Raw genomic sequence first — 18,796 nt, 5'->3', positions numbered from 1 at the left:
GTCGCGGCGGCTGCGAGCCGACGCTGCAATCCGTCTGCAAGTCTTTCATTAAAAAAAAATCTCCTTTAACAGTGGAATATCCAGATAAAATGCTGAAACCGACTTCTTCTTCTGCATGTCTGACGTAAAAACATATGAATGAAATCCATTTAGTTTTTGAAAAAAATAAAAAGAACCTATACTTTATTGACAGACCTCGTATATATACTGTCTATAAACAATTGTATGTTCATTAATATGCACTGTCCCTGTCAAATAAACCAATAATGAATGAATGAATTCCAATTGTCAACACAGCCGAGTGACAGTTACACTATGGAGGGAAGGTGAGCTCACACAGATAGGTTTTAAGATGTTTAAGAGAATACAGAATGTGAAGAACGGATTGAGAGAGAGAGAGATTGCTCCAAAGAGCTGGGGTGCATGTGAGCCGGTCACAGTCTTTACTCTTGAAACAGTCAACACTGGACCGGGATTTGATTGAAGGGAATGACTAGGTGTGGCCATGGTGCTAGTACAAGTCACCTGTGAGTTGCTGATGCCATAAAAGTTTAACTACTTACCCTCTTTGCTGCATGGCGCAGTGTTTCAGTTAACGCATCATCGATAGCATCTGGTAAAATTTCCATCTTGTTGCTGAAGGCTTCTGTCACAAAAACAAAATAAAAAACGGTCTTGTATTTTCCTCTTTTTTAACTGGAGAAATGATAAAATTCTTTTTAATTGCTAACTAAAATTAAATGATGCAGTGAGACACCTTGATAACTTACTCTTCAAAACTCTAGAGAGTGAGAGGCTGCAGGGCTTTCTTCCCTTTCCATCCTTTGAGGCTGACGCCAGCCCACAACCGCCACATCCCAATTTCACCGAGCATCGTCCTGGCAAAGGAGTTCAGCATTGATCCAGACAGCTGTTTCAGCAGATTCACCTATGACAGAGTAAAAAGAAGTATGTGTGCAATGGCAATATGCAACTTTTATGAAAATAACCACTTCTGCAAAAGTGTTAGGAACAATAATTTACCCCTGTCCTCCTAAACTCCTGGTCCTCCAGCATTTTGCTGAATTGGTCCAGCTCCTCCGTTGTTTTAAGTCTGGCCTGCATTATCTGCAATGCAGTCAGCTTCTTCAGCAGCCTGATTCCTCACAGTAGTTGTAGTATTCCGTCCACCTTTGACTCCAGTCTGTCAAGTCGTTGCTGCGTACCATCTGTTACAAAGTTGCTTCAAGTTTAGTTTACATGAAACAGCTCCAATGCTGCTGAAAGCAGGAACACGTATATAAACACAGCAGAACTACTCGATCAGTTAATAGGCCTCTCATGCAATGAAATCTGATGACATGGTTGTTTGTATAAATACATTATTAAGATGGCATCGAGCTGGCAGCTCGGTTATAGAAATGAGTTTGTAGAGGGGCAGCTGGCTCTTATTAACAAATTCCATAAAAACCTGAAACATATCTGTGCCTCTTGTGTGGCCTTTCAAAGGTAAAATGCTCAGCAGTTCTTCTTTTACATTCATGTTATCAAAAAACATTCTAATAAAAACACATAGCTGAGCCACGTCCACAGTATCAGTGGATTCATCGAATTGCAGAGAAAAACACTCACATACCTCAATATCATTCTTCAGTTGCCGATCAATATCCTCCGCCATTAACTCGCATCGTCGTGCAACAGACTTTTTTGAGCTGCACATCCTGCAGACACGATCTCCTTCTGATTTTTAAAATCGGCAAAGAGCACATCTGCAGCTTCCATGAAAGCTTCTTTCACAATTTCACCATCCTTGAATGATTTCTTTCTTTTTGCCAGAACACGGCTGGCACGATAAGAAGCTGTGGTTGCAGCCTTTCTGGTGGTATTTGTCCGGGGGAAAACGGCCTGTTGTGCTGTAAGCCGGCTTTTAGCTGGGAAGCTAGCATCGTAGCTCTTGTGGATCGTCTTAAGATGCCACGTTTGCATTGCAGATAAGGCAGATGGATTTTCCATTTGAATAAACGAAAAAAATAATCTTCCTCCCACTCTGGATGAAAATGATAAGTTTGGGATCTTTTTCCTCCGCCATTATACGCTCGCGTCACTCTCCACTGTAGCTCCTCACGACCTCTTGACCCTGCGCATGCGCAGATAGAATGAACCGCGGGAGTTCCCCCCATGCGATCGACCGGTCAATCCGGACTAGACTATCATCGGGACGGTAGGTCTACTAAAGTATCCCTGAGAATGAAAACTTTCAGAAAATTAAGTAAGTTATAAAATATAAGTGTTAAGAAAGAAAATACAGGAATGACTTTATTTAAATTTACAATACCAATTCACCAGCCTTATCAATCAATATATAGATTGATAAGGCTGGTGAATTATGTAGTTAATAGAACGTCCCCTCAACGTAAGTACAACGTCCAAAAACTGTAACAAGTAACGTTCCTGATGGAAGTTGCCAGGAGGTGGACAGAACGTTCCCAATTGTGCAATGAAAATGTAACGTCCCAGCAACGTTACAAGGACGTTCTGTGTTAGCTGGGAAGTCACAGGCGATTGCTGTAAGACTGCAAGGGAAGCTCAGCTTCCCCTAAAATGTCAAAAAATAAGTGATCAAATATATACTGTTGTGTGTACATGTCATTGACTAAATTTGCGCTACAACGCGCTCAACTTTTGTTCAGAATCAGCTTCTTATCACTGGGAACGACGCGGCTTTCCTCTCACTCAAACCCGCAGCTTCACAGCGCTTTAAACAGTGTGGACGCTGAGCGACACAAAGCATCAGCGAAACGAGACGAGTCATTGGATAAATGCTGGGCTTTGTCCCGCCCATCGGACGCTCAGTGTGTCTGGGGGTCTATGGGGCAGTGGGCGGGCCTTGGCTGGCCCGGACGCTCAGCTTCTGCATGATGATTGGATGATCTGTCTGAGGCTGAATCTCTTTTTGATTGACAGCGAAATGAGCGAATCAGCGATCTTTTGGTGTAAACATCCGTGGGCACATTGTCATTCTGTTCTGAGTTGAACCGGAGACTTTCCTAATCCTCTTAGCGGCATTTTTTTTGTTAAAAACGACTAGCGACAAATCGAGCTTCTATTTCTGGTGTTTTTTTTTGTAGCTGCTTGTGTTTGCAGACTGACTTCTATCACTCTTTCTGACTTCTATCGCAGTTTCTGTTCCTACCGAGCAGCGGGTGCTGCTGAGCTCCTCCACCGTCACAAAGCGCTCACAGGCGGACAAACGTCACACGAGCCTCGCGCCAGTCCCAGCTAGCGAGCTAGCTAGGTAGCAAGCTGCACATGATGACAGACAATTTGAATGTTGTGGATTTTGGCGAAGCCATTTGATAGTCTTCCTTACGAAGAAAAACAGAGTTAAACAGCAGGGCAGATCAACTCCTCAGATTAATTTGGTGCAAAAGGTGGGAAAAGTAGCTCAGCTCTCAAAGGTTTGCAGGCCAAAGTTAAAGCAATAGTCCCCAGTGCAATGTTTGTGCATTGCTATGCACAGACATTGCTGTTATGTTGTGGATTTCTATGTTCATTTTGGAGATTATTTAAGTATTGTATTTGTTATTTAAGTATTTAATTTTGATTACAACTTTATTTTTCTGTAAAATAATGTGAATGTCATTTGATTCTATTTTGTATTTGGATATTGAACATTTTGCACACCATTGCACATCTGAAAGAAATTAAACTATTTAACGTGTTTACTATAAATGCAGTCTCCTGCCTGCTGATGTTACTTTCAAATAGTTAAATTAATGAGCCATACTTATACATCACTCTGTATGTAGAAGTTAATTAAAACATACGAGTTTGCTACCCCTTTAAGAAAACACCTGTATGATGTAAGATAATTACAAATAATGCTAATGATTGTGGGTACGTTACACACATAACAGTGTAGCCTATGGAATAATGAGGCATCTGGTGCCGAGGTGATGGTAGGGGGGCCCCCAAATGAAATTCTGCTTAAGACCCTATAAAGGCTTGGGCCGGCCCTGAGAGAAAGTCAGCTACCACATTAAGGCCATGTGGTGATTTTCTTCAAATTCAGACAAACCTCCTCCCTCCGTCTCTGTCTGTGGTTGGCTTGCCATGGAATTTTATTCTTCCTTAGCCAATCACCATCACTTATGTCGTTGTCTCGCCCCACCCAACAAAGAAAAGAAAAAAGAAAAAAAAACACTTTGCAGCTTCTGTTCCTGAGAAAGATGAAAACAGCTTCAGTGAACTTAATTATAGTAACGTGCTGCATGCTGTTGTAACGATAACAGGGTTGTAACTATGGAAACAGTAATTAGTTAGATTACGCCATTAGTGATGCGTTCTTCCCCTCAGTGGTTGTGAGTGAGCACTGCTTGACCTGGATATGATTTTACTGCAGTTAAGCAATGTCAGTGTTTGATCTGGGCTAGAATTAGTCCTACAACACAGGTTGTGACCTGAAAACACAAAATTTGCAACTAATAAGTGCTAAAATGACATTTGTCATAAACGTGAATAGAAGTCTGTGAAGGTGAGTCACTATGACAGACACGATAGACCTGCCACTGTAAGAACAATCCGAGATCAGGAAGAGTCCTGGAGTGATGCTGTGATGTCTGACTGTCTTATACACAACACAAGGTGATACATGTGTACAGGTCCAGAGATTACAGGCGAGCTGGTTAAGGTGCTGCGTAAGCGACTGGATGAGACCACGTTGGACATCATTACAGTTATGCTGGTTAGAAACTGCAAGCTAACCCCAGCTGATGTGGAGGTACGTTGTTTTCATCTTTAGAAAATACTGTAGTTCATAAAGTTCATAAATCACAGCTGCTGCATGAGTATGTAGATCTCTAATTGTCTCAGCCAGGCAGCCTCTGTACAGTCAGATTCTGACATTTGTTCTGGATGTTCAGTTCATCCAGCCTGCAGGCTCAGCGCCGACTGAGGTGATGGTCTTCAGCCTTCCTGATTACTGTCTGCCCTGGATCTCTGCTGTGACTCACTACCTCAGGCAGAATCTGCTCATCTTCCTTCATGTCCCAAAGTACACCGACAGCAACACCATGCACCACTTCAAGGTACAACCCAGTCGAATCTTCTTCAGCACCCTTTGAACTTCCAAGAGCACAATCTCTGAGGGTTAATTGTGGCTTTTATTTTATTTATTTAATCATTTTTACAGTCATGATCCACATCAACTTACAGCCAATGATGTTTTATTGAAACAATGTCTGAACATTGAATTTTGGACCAAATTTAGTTTGATCATTACCAAGATTTGGAGAGTGTTTTCATCAGAAATGTCAGATACAAAAGGCTTGGGCCACCTTTGATGCGGACCTAAATCAAATCCTCAAAGTCACATTAACAGGCACTGTCGAGCGCAAGATAAATACTCTCACAGAGATTACATATACGAGGTCTGTTAGAAAAGTATCCGACCTTTTTATTTTTTTCAAAAACCATATGGATTTGAATCACGTGTGATTGCATCAGCCAAGCTTGAACCTTCGTGCACATGCAGGCTTTGTGTGAGCACTGGTCCACCCCTCTCGTCGGATTTTTATTGCGAATAAATGTCTGAATGATTTGGAGCTTTGCTGCATCAATTTTTTCCCAGAAACTGTGAGAGACCTCTAGTTGCACACCGTTCGGAAAATTAATATGGCTTTCAGGGACGATTTTATGGGGATTACACAGATTAAGGAGTGCTCCAGACGGTTTAAAGACCGCCCACAACTGCTGAGAGTGCGCCGCACTCCGAGTGCCGATCGACAGGCTCAAACCCCACTGAAACAACCAGATCATTTCCAACGTGAAGGCTTTGTTGATCCGGGACGTCGTCCGACTTTCACAAAAAAGGCAGAAGGCGTGGACATCAGTACTTTTTCGGCACATTCCACTGTTACAGGAGTTTTTTTCATGGAAAGAAAAGCGGAGGGACGCGCCACGGAGCTGTTCATTACGCGGCACAAAACCACCTCAGTGTTGGTCTCTCAGGACGGCTTTCAGGTGTATTTCAGACGGCTGTCGGTTGCTTTTCAGTCGTGTGATTATCCGAGAAATTGAGCATGAGCTGGACATGCCCCAACATGTCCTGTGAGGCTTCATCACGGCGTTGCTTTGCGCCATGCGGCTCCACCGTGACACGCGGAACTCCTCCGCACGTCTGTCTCAATGTGCCGAAAAAGTACTGATGTCCACATCTTTTCACAATTCCTGTGCTAGTCAGACGACATACCGGATCAAGACAGCGTCCAGTTTAGAAATGAACGGCACATTCCACTGTTACAGGAGTTTTTGTCATGGAAAGAGTTCCGAGCGTCGCAGTGGAGCCGCATGGCGCAAAGCAACACTGTGATGAAGCCTCACAGCACATGTTGGGGCATGTCCAGGTCATGCTCAATTTCTCGGATAATCACACGACTGAAAAGCAACCAACAGTTGTCTGAAATCCACCTGAAAGCCATCCTGTGAGACCAACACGGAGGTGGTTTTATGCCGCGTAATGAACGGCTCCGTGGCACGTCCCTCCGCTTTTCTTTTCATGAAAAAAACTCCTGTAACAGTGGAATGTGCCGAAAAAGTGCTGATGTCCACGCCTTCTGCCTTTTTGTGAAAGTCAGACGACGTCCCGGATCAACAAAGCTTTCACGTTGGAAATGATCTGGTTGTTTCAGCGGGGTTTGAGCCTGTCAATCGGCGCTCGGAGCGCGGCGCGCTCTCAGCAGTTGTGGGCAGCCTTTAAATTGTCTGGATCACTCCTTAATCTGTGTAATCCCCATAAAATCGTCCCTGAAAGCCATATTAATTTTCCGAACGGTGTCTACCTGGAGGTCTCTCAGTTTCTGGAAAAAAATTGATGCAGCAAAGCTCCAAATCGTTCAGACATTTATTCGCAATAAAAAACGACGAGAGGGGTGGACCAGTGCTCACACAAAGCCTGCTCACAGGCTAATGATGCAACCGACAGGCGTTACAAAACTCACGAATGCGCACGAAGGTTCAAGCTTGGCTGATGTAATCACACGTGATTCAAATCCATATGGTTTTTGAAAAAAATAAAAAGGTCGGATACTTTTCTAACAGACCTCGTAATCTGGCAAAAGAGCATTTTGGTACAATGGAAAGGAAAGGGAGCACCAAGTGAACTAACCATACAAACAGACGAGAGAGAGGGAGATCCACAGCTAAGAAAGGAGTTGAAAAATCTGAGGAGGCAATACAAAGTGAGCAGTGCTGAGGAAAAAGAAGGGATTAAGGAAATCACAAGCAGTCTCAGAGAACGCCTCAAAAGGTTAAGGAGGATTGAAAGAACAAGGAAACTGAGAAAGGAGAAAGAGAAGCGGAAGGCTCAGTTTACTAAAGACCCCTATAACTTCACCAGAACTTTGCTTGGTGAAGCAAGATCTGGGAGCCTGATTAGTCCCAAAGAGGAGGTGGAGGCATTTCTCAACGAGATGCATAGTGATCCGTACAGTGGCCTACAACTAAATGACAATCCAGAAGTTGGAGTGGCTGAACTCTCCCACCATCGTGTTCAGCAACCATCGAACCCAACATGGAAGGAAGTCCAGGAGGTGGTTAAAAAAGCAAGATCTGCCTCAGTCCCTGGCCCCAGCGGAATATCCTACGGGGTGTACAAGAGGTATCCAAAGCTTCTTCGGTGCCTCTGGAAACTGCTCAGGAGGGCCTGAAAGAAAGGCTCTGTTCCATCGAGCTGGCAGAAGGCTGCTTTGTTCCTAAAGAGGAAGATTCAGCAAGTATAGGCCCAGAACCATCTCTTTACTTAGCACTGAATGTAAAATCTTTTTCTCTGTGGTGGCAAAGTGATTGTCCTCATATTTGATCAATAATGGATATGCTGACACCTCTATCCAAAATGGAGGAATTCCAGGCTTTGCAGGGTGCCTGGAACACACTGCAGTCCTCAGCCAGTTGATACATGAGGCCAGGGCAAAAAAGAGATCTAACAGTGGACTGGCTGGACCTGACTAACACCTTTGGGACTATCCCCCATGATCTAATCTGGACCGCTTTAGAACATTACCGTATCTCAGAGCATATTAGTGTAATGGTTAACACCTACCTGGGGGGAATCAAACTTCACTTAAAGACAAAGGACTGCATCACTCAGTGGCAGCAACCTTGGGCGAGGGATTGTCACAGGGTGCACGGGTCTCTCCAGTTCTGTTTGTCATGGGCATGAACCTCATCATCAAGGCAGGGGAGAAAAAGAAACCAGAGACCCAATATGGATTTTAGGATTCGCCAGCCAGCTATCAGAGGTCACATGGATGACCTTACCAATCACTTCATCCTCCCATGTCCAGACTCGGTGGGTCTCAGTGAAGCTTGAAGAGATGGCAACATGGGCCAAAATGACATTCAAAGCCCAAAAGAATCTAGGAGCTTGATTATCAGAAAGGACAATATCACCTTCAAGTTCAATCTGGCCATTCAAGGGGGAGACCATCCTTCCATCAAAGATAACCCTATCAAGTATCTTGGGAAATGGTATGATGAGTCATTAAAGGACTAGAACAATGTCCACACCACTGAGAAGCAAGCACAGTTGTGGCTGGAGAAAAAGCTTTACATCAGTGGGGCTGTACATCAGGTCAGGGCAATTGCAGTTACCCCTTTTTCTTCCTGGTAGAAGGGCGTTCCAAGTCGCCAAATGTAGAGTGGCCATGATTTACAAAGAATCCAGAGACAGCAAGGTCAGAGAAGCAGGAATACAAACACGGTCAGGACGTATGTGGGAGGCCTCTGCCTCTCTGGCCTTAGCGGAAGGAAAACTGATGCTCAAAGATATCATTTGAGCACCTTGCACTGGACGACAGGGTTTGAGAATGTCCCACTTTCAATCTTGTGGGAAAGCCAATCCAACGGAATAAAGAGCCATGATCCAGGTGGAAGTAAGGGACCTAGAAAAGGAGCGAAGGAAAGCAAAAGCACTTGAGCTTGGTTCCCAAGACGCTTGGACGCAGTGGGATTTCCCTAAGCGGAAAGTGTCATGGAACGAGCTCTGGAGGCTGGAGCCATACCGAATCTCCTTTATGCTGAGGTCCGTTTATGACAACTCTTCCGTTCCCTGTCAACCTCCAAAGGTGGGGGTTGAGAGGTGACCCACTATGTAAGCTATGTAAGTGGGCAGAAAGGAACAATGGCTCACATTCTGTCAGGGTGTCGCACAGCTCTCACCCAGGGCAGGTATAGATGGCGCCATGACAAAGTGTTGACAGTCCTTGCTGACATTTTGGAGCAGGAGAGAACAAGGGGAAGGCGGCCCCGGCTATATCCTTTGTTAAGGAGGGGTCAAGGCTATCAGAGCCCAGTATGTCCAGCTCCAGCTTATTGCAGTCTGCCCAGGCATGGGAGCTTAGGGTAGATCTAAGAAAAGACTTCATTTTCCGATTTTTGTCCACACAAACCTTGAGACCATATGTATTGCTTTACTCTGTTTACAGGAAAGAAAATCTTCCTGGTGGAGCTTATTGTGCCATGGAAGGAGGGGTTTGAAGAGGCATATGAAAAGAAATCTGAACGTTATAGAAAACTGGTGCAGGACCGCAGAGACCGAGGCTGGCAGATGTGGTTGTACCCAGTTGAGGTGGGATGCAGGGGATTCCCAGCCCAGTTGGTTTGGATACTGTTGACAGCAGTTGGACTAAGAAGAGCAGAGAGGGGTAAGGCAGTGAGAAGTCTCAGAGAGGCAGCAGAGAGAGCCTCGTGTTGTATTTGGAATAGGAGGGAGGAGTTGAGGTGGTAGCCAGGAGGGAGTGAGTTGTGGCTGGCCATCACTGGTGACCCGCCAACAGGAGAGTGTTATTGTTAAGGGTCGAAACACTCAGTGATTGTTGGTAACCATCTGATGACACAACCTCCTGGCTGAGAGCTCTGGTCATTGTGAGATGACTGGAAGACTTGTATCTTTGGATGTATGTTATCGCATCAACAACCATCAACGATTGTGTTTTTGAGACCTGACCCAGGTCTCAAAAATGCAATCCTGTACAGTAGATGGCAGAATTTACCTATTATCAATGTCAGTCCATGATTGCCTTTGGGAATTCACTCGCTTTTGGAGCCAGACTCTAGTGGTCATTGAAGGATCTGTAGCTTTCGGCACTTGCATCTTGTCTTCACTTTTTTTTTACCGCTAGAAGTTGCTACTTGGATATTGCATTGGCAAAATAAAGTCACTTTTTTGATTAATCTGGTGCGTCAAAGTTTTCCCCGAACTAAACAATTCACCCTGATTCTGGATTCTTTTAAATTTGGTGACTTACAAGATGATGGCATTTAGACTTGTCTACACAAGAAGACGGACTACATTTCTATCACGTTTTTCCATCTCACAGATGCTCAGAGCACTTTACAGTGATGCCTCATGTTTCCTTCCCCAGCCAAGGCTTGTTACAGCTGGGTGGACTGAGACAAGGCAGATTAAATGTCTTGGCCAATGGCACAGACAGGTAGCATGAGCAGGATGCAAACCCAGGTCGACATTTTTACCCTCAGCTATGTGGTCTACAAGGTGGCTGGTCTAACCCCCTCATCTCCATGGCAACAGTGCAGGAAATATGTCCAAAAGTAAATGCAAATCAGGCAGTTATGCTTAATATTTATTTCATAAACATCTGGAGTTATTGAAGAACAACAAAAAATGTTTTCATGTAACAAAACAACAACAAAATGCTGTGACCATGTTTGGGATCCATAATGAATTTAAATAGGTTTTTAGATGTGGAGTCGAATGTCTTGTGTCTTCTGGCAAATTGTAAATGAACTATTTAAACTTCTAATATAGAAGTAAACACTGAGGCTTAAATGCAGTTCCAGACCACAACAGTATGTTAGAGATGTGTTGTTCCAGAGAAAAGGCAGCCGTGGTGTTTGCACCGCGATGCACGTTGGTCTGTGAAGTGACGCGGCACCAGAGGTTCTGGGTTTATTGCTGGCTCTGTCAATCAGCACAGAAGAGAAGAATCTAATCTGAGTCTCAAGTTCTCATGTGCTTCTCCTGTTTTTGCTTGCGACTGCCTCAGCTCATCCATTATGGATCTGCATATTGATTTGGTACAGGTTTTATAGTGGATATCCTTCCTGACACATCTTCAGATGTATAAGGAGAACGGGACACAGGTAGCCTTGAACGGGAATTTTCTTGTTGGGAGACAAGTGCACTACCCACCTGAAGCACTGGTGTCAGGACCCAACTTTCTAGAATCAAGCAAACTAACCACATAACAAATCAGTCCGCAGCCACGTGGGATGAGCAGAACGTCGTTGGTGGATGTTGCACATCGTGAGCTTCTGTCATGCTGCATCCAACAGGAAAATGATTCTTTTAGCGGTGATGTTTTCTTTTTCTTTCCGCAGCATCACTCCCATCTGAGCAGCGACCTGCCTGATGGTGATACCTACCTCTACAACAAACCTGGAGGCCAGGGCACGGGGGGCAAAGGTAATGACATTCTCCCAGCAGGCCTCACCCCTCCTCTCTCAGCCACACCCTCCTCTGCATGTGATGAAGATACAGAAACACCAGTTTTTTGTTTTTTTTTAATCAGTGTGAAAGCATCTGGGATTCATTGAGTGAATAATGCAAATGTGTTGCTCCGATGATTCCTGAGTCCTGGTTGTTCTCCATGTTTTCCATCTCTTTCTGGTGGTGGTTTCAATCTGTGTTTTTTTTTTTTTTTTTTACTCTTTCAGGATTTATTCCTGGCAACTGGTAACAAATATGTACAAAACAAAAAGAAAGTGCCGTCACTCTTCGTGACCACTCAAAGAAAATAAAAATGAAGCAACTCAATAAATTAAGATAAAATGAAGAAATTGGAACAAATACATAATTAAAATAAAATAAAATGACAACCACCAACTCACCACATGAGGCCAGAGCAGGTAAAAGAGACAGAAGAAAGGCCACTCTCCATAGACATGAAGAGTAGACGCTGCATTGGTTGATGAGGTGCAAGAAATGCTGCCTCCATCTTGGACCAGTCATTGGAGTGATTCCATCATTGTTTATGCAACAACACCACCAAATCAAATTCCTTGTATGAGGTCTGTTAGAAAAGTATTGGACCTTTTTATTTTTTTCAAAAACCTGATGGATTTGAATCACGTGTGATTGCATGAGCCAACCTTGAACCTTCGTGCGCATGCGTGAACTTTTTCACGCCTGTCAATTGCATCATTTTCTGGTAAGCAGCCTTTGTGTGAGGTGTGTGTCGTGCACTCGGCGGATTTACATTCCAAGGAAAAAGACGGAAGGACTAGAGCAGCGCGACATGCATCACATTTTGCCAGAAACTGGGCAACAGCCAGGTGGAAACCATTTGGATGATTCAGACGGCTTTCAGTGACTTTTCAGTCGTTTGACTATCCGAAAAATTGAGGAAGAGGTGGGCATGTCACAGCATGTCTTGTGAGACTTCAACACAAAGGCACTTATGCTCCGCCGTCAGCTTCATGCTAAAGCCATCAGCATGATTTTCACCGCCACTCTTTTCATGGCCAAATCTTCTGTCACAGTAGAATGTACCATAAAAGTGCTGATGTCCACCTCTTCCACAATTTCTCTGATAGTCACACGACGGTCCCACATCACCACAGCATTCACTTTTTGAAATATCTGGTCATTCAGCGTGTTGATGGCTGACCGGAGCGCGACTCGCTCTCCACCGTTGTGCGGGCCGTCTTTAAAACCGATTGTACCGCGCCTTAATCTGTGTGATGCCCATAGGATCGTCCCGAAAGCCATCTGAAATAATCCGAATGGTTTCCACCTGCTGTCGCCCAGTTTCTGGCAAAATTGATGCAGCGCTGCTCCAGTCCTCCATCTCTTTTCATTAGAATGAAAAAAACGCCGAGCTCACGACACACACCTCACACAAAGGCTGCTTACCAGAGAATGAGCAATCGAAAGGCGTGAAAAAGTGCACGCATGCGCACGAAGATTCAAGGTTTGCTCATGTAAGCACACGTGATTCAAATCCATCAGGCTTTTGCAAAAAAATAAAAAGGTCCGATACTTTTCTACAGACCTCGTATGTGAGAACTTACTTGGCCATAAATATAGTTCTTGATTCTGATTCCTAAATGTTGCGCTTTTTGAAAAAACCATGTGGGCCACTTAAATTCAAGGTGGTCACCAATATACAATGCAGAAATAATTACTTTTTTGCATTAAATCTGTCACATCTCAGTTGTGGAGACATTCATTTATCTCGGCAGTGACCTTCATGTCTCTGAGAGGTGGCTGGTAAGTGCTTAGGAGGTCATGAGGTTAATGGACAGAGGTGATGTCGATATATTTTGCAGGAAAGTGAGTGTCCAAGCCGTTGGGTCCTGAAGCCTTTCTGAGTGGCTGTGAGATTTTGACACTAGCCAGTGACTGAAGGTAGATGTCTTTGGTGTGAGGTCTCTTGGGAGGATTCCTTGGGAAACGCTGAAGGGTCAGTCCATGTCAGTTCAAGGAATATCTGAGGGGCCTCACACACTTGTGTCTCAGATTTTCTTTAAAATTTTAATCAAATATTCCCGACTATTCAGAACACCAAATCTGACGTTTGAGGCCTGTAGACCAAGTAGTTTTCTTGAGATATGGCTAATTTAGTTTGCAGGGTCTGCTGTTTTTTAGGCAAAAATTATGGCTGTCATTTCTGGAGCCATGTCAAGGTAGAATATCTCAGCATGGCACTTAGAAGCCTGAAATTTTCTGTGTGAGTTGGGTATTGATAAGATTTATCTATATTGATGCCATTATCGATTCTCCTGATTCCCTTAATCAATACCTCTTGTGAATTTTCTGTGTACTAAAAGTAGGCTTTACAGGTTTTCTATGTCAACATTTTATTGAGTCTTCAAGTAAATAAATACGAGGTCTATTAGAAAAGAAACCGACAGTTTTATTTTTAAAAAAACTATATGGATTTGAATCACGCATGATTACATCAGCCAAGCTTGAACCCTCCGTGCGCATGCGTGAGTTTTTTCACGCCTGTCGGTGACGTCATTCGCGTGTGAGCACGCCTTGGTGGAAGGAGTGGTCACAACCCCCTCGTCGGATTTTCATTGTCTGAGAATGTGCTGAGGAGGACCTGGCGCTGTGCTGATCAAAAATTTGTTTCAAACACTGTGAGGCACATCCTGAGTGGAGACCATTCGAGAAATTCAGCTGGTTTTCGGTGTAAATTTTAACGGCTGATGAGAGATTTTGGATTGTTTCTATCGCTGTAAGGACTTCCCACGGAGTGGGACGTCGCGCAGCGCTCCGAGGCGACATCGTCATCCTGTTTCAAGCTGAAAACCTCCACATTTAAGCCTCTGTTGACCCAGGACGTCGTGAGAGAACAGAGAACTTTCAGAAGAGGTCGGAATCAGCAGTTTATCCGGACATTCCACTGTTAAAGGAGATTTTTTTAATGAAAGACGTACGGACGGAAAAATTGTTTAACAGCAGGGAATGTTCCAACTTGTCCTTAAGGCTTCCAACGGAGGTGTTTTTCCTGTGGCGGGCGCGCCACGCCAATCCGTCCGCACGTCTTTTCTCGCAGACCTCGTATGAAATTGGTCACTGGATCCTTGATCTCTGGACAGAAATAGAAATAAACAAAATCTGTAGTTTTTGTCAAAAGCGTTTCCTTTCAGACATTAATGGCATGAATGTTGCTCCATAATCTCTGAGCTGAGCTCAGCCGGCTGCGCTGCAAGTCAGCATCAATGTAATTCATAAAGAATACAGGACGTCTCATTTTGGAAAGAGGTGTCATTTGATTTAAAACAGCGATTCGCTTTTGAAGTTAATTCCAGCCGGACTCTAACTTAACTCGGCAGAGAGCGGCACAGCGTTTGGAGCTCTGCAAACGGAACAGAGGACTAGTTTCTTGCCCGCAACAAGACGAGAGTCCCAGTTTGTGACTTTAATCTGCACAAAACTGACTCATGATTGACATCTTTAAATGGCTTTGAGAGGGGTTAAGAAGCAGACTTGCCATTTCTGAAAAGCATCGAAGCAGAGAACCAACAAAGCAGCAGGTCAGAGCACTGCTTCATTGGTTCAAGCTTCAAAGCGGAGCCGTTACAGAAGCAGTTGATACAAGACCCACTGCAGGTCTGCAGTCAACGTAGAGAATGATCATTTTCCCAACAAACACCCCTAAAAACTATGGCCACTCTGAAGGACAGATAAGGGAATCGTTTAGCAAAAAGGCTATTAATATCGGTAGATCGAATAAGTTTCTGACAATCTTAACCTTCTCTGCTATCTAAAAGACCCACAGATACATTAGACACACCTGTAACTATCACAGAACTATATGCATCTTTGAATAAAATGCCTAATGGCAGGGCTCCGGGTCCAGATGGCTTTCCTCCTGAATTCCTGAAACATTTTGGCAGATACTGGCCTCGGTATTCTTTCGGACTGTGACAGAAGTTGGACCAAAGGTCAGATTCCCACTTATATGAAAGCTGCAGTCATAAAACTTCTATTGAACCAGAAAAAGCCCCTACTCTGACTTCTAGTTACCACACATTATCATTATCATTAATAAATACTGATGTCTAGAAACAAATACTGCCATCAGTAATACATAATGACCAAAGTGAGTTTATTAAGGGTTGACATTCTATAATAATGTCAGAAGACTGCTTAATCTCATTAGCAAATCACAGCGTAGCAATACAAAGGCAATAGTGGCATCATTGGATGCAGCTGGAATTTTTCTTATTACTATCCTTCATGAATTTGGTTTTGGAGAATCAGTTATACATTGGATCACAACTCTTTATAAGGCCACAGTCACAGCTAATTGAGATCACATCTCAAAGTTCATGTTGCAAAGAGGGACTAGACAAGGTTGCCCACTGTCACCACTATTATTTGCAATATTTATCAAAACCTCTAGTGGTTGCAATACAGCAGATTGTTGACATCAGTGGTATCAACTCCTCAATATCTGACCACAAAATCAATTTATATGCTGATGATATCATAGTGTATATCCAAGAACCTCACAATCACTACAGGAAGTTTTTGAACTGATCACTACTTTTTCACAATTGCCGTTTTCTCTATTTGTCAAAATCAATGATACTTCCTTTAACTGAGGGATTCATGAAATCCTGCACCCCAAGATCCACATTATAACCTTTCCCACTGGCAATATTAAGTACCTAGGTATAAACATCTGTTCTAAATTAGTCAGTTAGTTCACCTGAACTTCGTCTCACTTATTGACAAAATCTGTAACAATTTGAAATGATAGAAAAATCTCCCCATCTCCCTTTTAGGATGACTAGCAACTATCAAAATGAAAATATTACCACAAATTAATTATCTCTTTTCAATGATTCCATTCAAACCCACAGTTAAATGGTTTCAGTCATTAGATTCTCCCATTTCCAAGTTTTACTGGAAAAAAGCTAAAAAATGAGTCTAGCTACTCTTCAGAAAAATACATTTCAAGATGGTCTGGAAGCACCAGATTTTCTACATTACTATCTGGCTAACCAGATACAATACTTGATTAATTGATTCATCCTGATCCAGTCCACAGCTCCTGGATTGAATTACAACCCTGCAAAAATGATGGAATCACCGGCCTCAGAGGATGTTCATTCAGTTGTTTAATTTTGTAGAAAAAAGCAGATCACAGACATGACACAAAACTAAAGTCATTTCAAATGGCAACTTTCTGGCTTTATAGAAACACTATAAGAAATCAAGAAAAAAAGATTGTGGCAGTCAGTACTGGTTACTTTTTTAGGACCAAGCAGAGGAAAAAAAATATGGACTCACTCAATTCTGAGGAAAAAATGATGGAATCACCCTGTAAATTTTCATCCCCCAAATTAACACCTGCATCAAATCAGATCTGCTCATTGACATTGACCCTATGTGTCTTTTTGCAAGGAATGTTTTTGCAGTTTTTGCTCTATGGCAAGATGCCTTACATCTTGAAAAATGATTTCATCATCCCCAAAACAGCCTTTCAATTGTCCAAAATTATCAACATAAACTTGTGCATTTACTTGATGATGTAATGACAGCCATCTCCCCAGTGCCTTTACCTGACATGCAGCCCCATATCATCAGTGACTGTGGAAATTTACATGGTCTCTTCAGGCAGTCATCTTTATAAATCTCATTGGAACGGCACCAAACAAAAGTTCCAGCATCATCACACCTTGCCCAATGCAGATTCGAGATTCATCACTGAATATGACTTTCATCCAGTCATCCACAGGTCCACGACTGCTTTTCCTTAGCCCATTGTAACCTTGTTTTTTTCTGTTTAGGTGTTAATGATAGCTTTCGTTTAGCTTTTCTGTATGTAAATCCCATTTCCTTTAGGCGGTTTCTTACAGTTCGGTCACAGACGTTGACTCCAGTTTCCTCCCATTCGTTCCTCATTGTTTTGTTGTACATTTTTCGATTTTTGAGACATATTGCTTTAAGTTTTCTGTCTTGACCGCTTTGATGTCTTCCTTGGTCTACCAGTAGTTTGCCCTTTAACAACCTTCCCATGTTGTTTGTATTGGTCCAGAGTTTAGACACAGCTGACTGTGAACAACCAACATCTTTTTGCAACATTGCGTGATGATTTACCCTCTTTTAAGAGTTTAATAATCCTCTCCTTTGTTTCAATTGACATCCTCCGTGTTGGAGCATGATCATGTCAGTCCACTTGGTGCAACAGCTCTCCAAGGTGTGTTCACTCCTTTTTAGGTGCAGACTAACGAGCAGATCTATGATGCAGGTGTTAGTTTTGGGGATGAAAATTATACAGGGTATTCCATAATTTTTCCTCAGAATTGAGTGATTCCATATTTTTTTCCTCTGCTTGGTCTAAAAAAGTAACCGTTACGACTGCCACAATCTTTTTTTCCTCCGAGGCGGTGATTCCATCATTTTTGCCAGGGGTTGTAGAACAGTCAACTCTGACTGTTACTGTTATTACTACTTCCATTAAACATCATAAATGTTTTAAAAATCCATTGATTTCTTCCACTCTGACTGCTTGGTGGAAAACTTTCGAAATTACAAACTCACTAGTGGAAATGTGTACAGATGCTCCTATTTGGCACAACCCAGACTTTAAGATGAATAAAGCAGCTCTTCATGTCAGCACATGGGAACTGAAAGGAATCACACACCTTCATCACCTCTTTCAAATAACAGGTTTGTGTCATTTAATAACATGATGCAGAGGTTTGGAAATACAGCACGAAATTTTATTCATTACCATCAAGTAAAGGATGCAGTGATGTTAAAGAAAACCCTGTCTAAGGTATATAAGTTTCATGAAACCCATCATGGGCTCCTGCCCATGAGGTTTTGGGTTCTCCAGGTTCTGAATCTTCTGGTTTTATTTATATTATGTCAAGTTGCCATGGTCATGCTTCAGTTATGATTGGTTTTGTTTCTTTTAGTCTCTGTGTATCTTTTATTTGCCACATATTTAGTTTTGCTTTGTTTATTTGCTTCACTCTTGGTCCCTTATGTTGTTTTAGTCGCAGTTCATTCTGTTCATCACATTATTATATTATGCTTAGTCGTAGGGTTTTGTTATGCCACGCGCAGCGCTTGCGCCGCGAGTCGGGGCATATAGCATCTGGGTGTCCGTCCGTCCTTCTGTCTGTCCGTCTGTCTGGTCCGTCTTCTAACTGTCACAGCACTTACAGGTAACTCCAGACTGTCTTTGATCTATCCTGGAGATGATCAATGGGTGAGCCTTTGCCATTCTGGTTATTTTCTATCCATTTTGATGGTTTTCTGTTTTCTTCC

At 43.0% G+C, this 18,796-nt stretch overlaps 1 protein-coding gene across 1 annotated transcript in view; it reads left to right on the top strand.

Moving 5' to 3' along the window:
* The window catches only part of szt2 (SZT2 subunit of KICSTOR complex), a 701,839-nt gene that overhangs the window by 387,985 nt on the left and 295,058 nt on the right, over nt 1-18,796 (top strand). The window contains 3 exon segments of the mRNA XM_034179252.1: nt 4,641-4,759; nt 4,902-5,066; nt 11,377-11,461. Of these exon segments, the coding sequence (XP_034035143.1) occupies nt 4,641-4,759; nt 4,902-5,066; nt 11,377-11,461 (369 nt within the window).

The sequence above is a fragment of the Thalassophryne amazonica genome, chromosome 10 (assembly GCF_902500255.1).
Source record: "Thalassophryne amazonica chromosome 10, fThaAma1.1, whole genome shotgun sequence".
Taxonomy (NCBI): Eukaryota; Metazoa; Chordata; class Actinopteri; order Batrachoidiformes; family Batrachoididae; genus Thalassophryne; species Thalassophryne amazonica.
The sequence above is the reverse complement of the archived record's forward strand: the minus strand, read 5'-3'. Positions and strand labels throughout refer to the sequence as shown.